General features: G+C 44.7%; 1 protein-coding gene across 1 annotated transcript in view; it reads left to right on the top strand.

The window, feature by feature from the left end:
- Positions 1–3101, top strand: part of LOC107115779 (protein FAM35A-like) — a gene marked incomplete at its 5' end in the record, with an annotated part of 21923 nt that extends 18822 nt beyond the window's left edge. Inside the window, 2 exons of the mRNA XM_015417544.1 lie at positions 222–337; positions 2873–3101. Coding sequence (XP_015273030.1) covers positions 222–337; positions 2873–3045 — 289 coding nt within the window. The remainder of the gene's footprint in view (positions 1–221; positions 338–2872) is intronic.
- Between the last annotated feature and the right edge of the window lie 2482 nt (positions 3102–5583).

Raw genomic sequence — 5583 nt, 5'->3', positions numbered from 1 at the left:
AAAATAAATTTGGCTGTTGTATTAGTAACCTCAGATGATTTTTTTTTTTTTTTTGTATCTTTGTATGTTTGGTTCAAGATTGTTTAAAAATGGAAAATGAGCATATCAATAAGATGAATAGTGAACTATGATTGTGTTAAACGGATATACTCAACAATAAAAAGTGAAAAAAAAAATACGTACACGCTCCCATAAGGCTCTCCTCTTGTTTCCTTACTCAGACCCGCGTTGATGACTGTAGAAGATGGGGGATACGACATCCCTGTGCGGGTGGTGCCAGAGCTGATGGAGAAAATGTTCCTCGGTATTCCAGCAGACTGGCTGAACAAGACCATAGGTGAGGCTCTGGGAATGTCTTTGAGGCCGCGGGCTCCAGACCAGTCAGCTTGCGACTGTGCGAACTGGAGGCTCTCCTGCATCTCAGCTTTTTGTTTAAAATCCTCATCAGTCAACAAGAGAGGTCACTTACAGTGGGTTATCCCCATGGGGGGCGTATCCTCAGTCACAGGCAAGGCTGGGTTTGGGGGAGGGCCTTGGAAACACTTCCCCCCCCCTTCTCTTCTTCCAGGGTGGATGTTATATATCCCTTTAAGCTCTGTCAGGGCCAGCAACTCTGCAAAAGGGCCATATCCACTACCTTCAGCACACCCCCACACACACTCGCACAGGAAATGGGAGATCACCCCATAGATCCTGAGATGTTACCTATAGATGGGTCAGGCCCCTTTCCCAGACTGTGCGCTTTGGTAGGTTCCTGACCATGCCAACCAGACTTTAGAACACAAACATACACTCTCTTTCACAGGTTAGCGCAGGTTATCTGCTTAAGAGAACTTGTGGAATGTATCATAGTCGCTAAGTCCCTGGTGCCAGTCTCATCCACACCCATCCTCAATACAGAGATGTTTGCAGGGCTATTTTTGGGCAGGACTTTCGAGCAAGGGAACCTTTACCTTAAGCTCTGTCAGGGCCAGCAACTCTGCAAAAGGGCCATATCCTCTATCTTCAGCACACACACACACACACACACACACACTCGCACAGGAAATGGGAGATCACCCCATAGATCCTGAGATGTTGCCTATAGATGGGTCAGGCCCCTTTCCCAGACTGTGCGCTATGGTAGGTTCCTGACCATGCCAACCAGACTTTAGAACACAAACATACACTCTCTTTCAGAGGTTAGCACACAGGTTAGCGCAGGTTATCTGCTTAAGAGAACTTGTGGAATGTATCATAGTCGCTAAGTCCCTGGTGCCAGTCTCATCCACACCCATCCTCAATACAGAGATGGTTGCAGGGCTATTTTTGGGCAGGAACGCACAGGAACGGAGTTCCGGCCTGGCTCCCAAGTTGGCCACACCCAGCAGGAACTCATTAGCATAATAGGCCACACCCAACAGCAGAAACTCATTAGGATTGGCTACGTTAGGGGTGTGTGGCCTAACGTGCAAAGGAGTTCCTGCTCCAATAAAAGCCCAGGGTTTTGACAACAAACAAGGTAAACAGAATAAGAAGCAAAAGGTGGGTGTGGCTGGATGACCACACTTTCGGTAACACGGGGGTGTAGTCTAATATGCTAATGAGCTGTGCTGTCATGGGTGTGGCCTACTATGCTAATGAGTTCCTGCTGTTGGGTATGGCCTGTTATGCTAATGAGTTCCTGCTGGGCTTTTTCTACAAAAAGAGCCCTGGATGGTTGTATGTACCTTCCTTGCCATGCTGTTTCAGCCGTTCCTGTGAATGCATTAGAAGCAAAATTGCTTCAAATAGTTCAAAACGCACAGTGGAAGAGCTGCAATCCAGATGATACAGGGGAGACACTTCTGTGTTGCAGAAGTGTCACGGTTAGGCAAGTCTCAATCCAGTAGCAGGACGCTTCAGCTTTTCTTCTGCTCCAGCATGACATCTATAAACGTTTCAAGATTCCACCATGAAGGCACAGATAAAAAACAGTTACTTAGCTAAGTGCATTTAGTAACGCCACATCTTCATGTATTCGAATGGCCTTGTTTAGCTATTTTTTCATTATAGGAAGGTCTCTTCACAGGGCTTTTTTGGTAGAAAAAGTCCAGCAGGAACTCATTAGCATAATAGGCCACACCCAGCAGCAGAAACTCATTAGCATATTAGGCCACACCCCCGATTGCACCACTCATTAGCCTATTAGGTCGCATTCCCATGTTACCAGAAGTCTGGTCATCCAGCCACACCCACCTTTTGCTTCTTATTCTGTTTACCTTGTTTGTTGTCAAAACCCAGGGCTTTTAATGGAGCAGGAACTCATTTGCATGTTAGGCCACACACCTCTAATGTAGCCAGTCCTAATGAGTTTCTACTGCTGGGTGTGGCCTATTATGCTAATGAGTTCCTGCTGGGTGTGGCCAATTTGGGAGCCGGCCGGAACTCCGTTCCTGTGCGTTCCTGCCCAAAAATAGCCCTGTCTCTTCAAGTCCTGTAGATCCTCACAGTCAAATTAGTTTTGTCAATTTATTACAGTCGTGGACCATCAGGAAAACATGGATTCTCACACTGTGTGTCCCCCTTTTATGAGGCCGGCCTTGGTGGAGGGCAGGAACCTAATGTCAGAGGCAAGCTTTGTTTCTGCCGCTCAACAAAGTCCATGCTGCCTGTTTCAAGTGTTTGTCCTGTTCTAAAATAGTAGATGTGAAAGGACCAGCCTGTGTAGGACTGTACCGAGGTTCCCCCCCCGTAGTCATCTAAAGGAAAGGGATTGGGGAGAGGATAGCTTCCCTGTGTATATTCTTCCTGCATTTCTCCGAGGAGGTGTGTCCAAAGAGAAAGAACTTCTCTTCGGCATACAGCAGAAAGGTGTCCTAATGTTGGCCGTGTCATTCTTTATCTCTTGCAGAGCCTTTCTTGGATACCACCTATGGCATGATCGTGGCAGACCTGTGCCATTCCCTGGTCACAGACTCTAAAGCATCCTATCTTTTGGAAATGAGGAGTCAGTTTGTTCTGGATGAAAACAGCTATCCTCTGGAGAAGAACTTCCACCTGCTGGGTTTGCATATCGATCTCTGAAACAAGAGCTTCTTAACAAAATAGATCAGCCATCTCACTGCCCAAAGAGGGAAAGAAAAGCCTCAGGAAATATTTTAAAATAAAATGAATGAAATAAAAGTTCTGTTTTCCTAATTAAGTATTTATATTGCCCAAAAATAGCCCTGTCTCTTCAAGTTCTGTAGATCCTCACAGTCAAATCAGTTTTGTCAATTTATTACAGTTGTGGACCGTCAGGAAAACATGGATTCTCACGCTGTGTCCCCCTTTTATGAGGCCGGCCTTGGTGGAGGGCAGGAACCTAATGTCAGAGGCAAGCTTTGTTTCTGCCGCTCAACAAAGTCCGTGCTGCCTGTTTCAAGTGTTTGTCCTGTTCTAAAATAGTAGATGTGAAAGGACCAGCCTGTGTAGGACTGTACCGAGGTTCCCCCCCCGTAGTCATCTAAAGGAAAGGGATTGGGGAGAGGATAGCTTCCCTGTGTATATTCTTCCTGCATTTCTCCGAGGAGGTGTGTCCAAAGAGAAAGAACTTCTCTTCGGCATACAGCAGAAAGGTGTCCTAATGTTGGCCGTGTCATTCTTTATCTCTTGCAGAGCCTTTCTTGGATACCACCTATGGCATGATCGTGGCAGACCTGTGCCATTCCCTGGTCACAGACTCTAAAGCATCCTATCTTTTGGAAATGAGGAGTCAGTTTGTTCTGGATGAAAACAGCTATCCTCTGGAGAAGAACTTCCACCTGCTGGGTTTGCATATCGATCTCTGAAACGAGAGCTTCTTAACAAAATAGATCAGCCAACTCTCTCCCCAAAGAGGGAAAGAAAAGCCTCAGGAAATATTTTAAAATAAAATGAATGAAATAAAAGTTCTGTTTTCCTAGTTAAGTATTTATAAATAATAATAATAAAATAGTAATTATTTCTATGCAAAATCTTCTCAGCAATTATTAATAAAATATTTTTATAACCAGAAAATTCTGTCTTCTGTCCTTTGGACATCAGAAACTTCCCAAAGATTGGTTCATGTTGAAGTATTTGGAAAACACTGCCGATATTTTTAGTGGCTTGCCCATGAAATCTCTCCTGGCTCTGCCTGCTCCACCTTTTTGTATCAGTCCCTTCCTTTACCTTTGTCTCGTTCTACAGAGATTTTTAATGTTTACTTTGAAAATGGCCACGAACAGTTCCCAAACACATTGCAAAATACAAGTACCGGAATTCTGATCATTTTCCCCCTGAAGAGCCTTTCATCTGATGCCCGCTGGGTGCGGTTCTACCTATTTTATTAAGAAACCAAATAAAGCCATTGACTCATACCAATGGGTTCATACCAGGAATCTCCTCTTCTTGGATGAAAATCAAGTGCCATTAGAGAAGTGCATACATATTCCAAAACAAATATTCTTTTTCTATGGAAACTTTATTCAAACCAAGGAAGAGAGCATCTTAATTATGTTTAGTAAATAGAAGTAAAGGAAAATCTGGTAAATAAACGGATGCGAGAAACACCAAATCCACTAACTAGACTTTCTTCTTTGGAAATGGAGAGAGGAGAGGGCAAAGCTACATTACAGACTGAGGCTCAGAATTGCAATTGTATCTCCTGACCAGTGTTCCCTCTAAGCTGAGTTAGTGTGAACTAGCTCAGAGTTTTTTAGCCGCCGGCTCCCACCTTTTTGTCTTAGCTCAGGAAGGATGGCTCCAGAGCAAACAAATCGATGCAGCAGCCAAATCACTCGCTCACAACTTTAATGCCAGTAGCTCACAAAGTAGAACTTTTGCTCACAAGACCCCACAGCTTAGAGGGAGCATTGCTCCTGACTACTTTAGTTTTCTTCACACGCTGCAGGGGGACATATGGATTATAACAGTGATGGAGAGTTCTTAACTCTGCCTTGCATAGTTTCCTGGATGGAAATCCCCCTCCATAATGAATAGCCCTGTAGGTTGTTAGCAATGTTCCCTCTAAGCTATGGAGTCTTGTGAGCAAAAATTCTTCTTTGTGAGCTACTGGCCTTAAAGTTGTGAGCGAGTTATTTGGTTTCTGCATCAATTAGTTTGCTCTGGAGCTAAGACAAAAATGTGTGCGCTGGCACAGGCTAAAAAACTGTGAGCTAGCTCACACTAACTCAGTTTAGAGGGAACACTGGTTGTTAGTGGGATGATTTTGGACTAAATAATCCTGGATCTAGTTCAGGACCATCGTAGGAACACTCCACAGTTTCATTCTTGATGTGCCCAGGGATTCTCATTAACCGCATTGGTGAAGGAAAGTACCGACAAGTCACAGTGGACTTACGGTGACTCTGTAGGGTTTTCAGGGCAAGAAACAAGCAGAGGCAATTTGCTGTTGGCTGCCACCGCACAGTGACCCTGGTATTCCCTGGTGGTCTCCCATCCAAATTCTAACCAGGGGCAACCAGGTTAGATTGGGCTAGCCTAGACCATCCTGTCACTGACTCAAAGCTCTTTTTGTAGCAGGTACTCATTTGCATATTAAGTGACACACCCCTAATGTAGCCAAGCCTCCAAGAGCTTACAGTAGCCCCTGTAAGAAGA

This window comes from Gekko japonicus, unplaced genomic scaffold (genome assembly GCF_001447785.1).
Source record: "Gekko japonicus isolate JY-2015 unplaced genomic scaffold, Gekko_japonicus_V1.1 scaffold4987, whole genome shotgun sequence".
NCBI classification, from domain to species: Eukaryota; Metazoa; Chordata; class Lepidosauria; order Squamata; family Gekkonidae; genus Gekko; species Gekko japonicus.
Note: the sequence above shows the minus strand (reverse complement) of the source record. Positions and strands in the feature narration are given on the sequence as shown.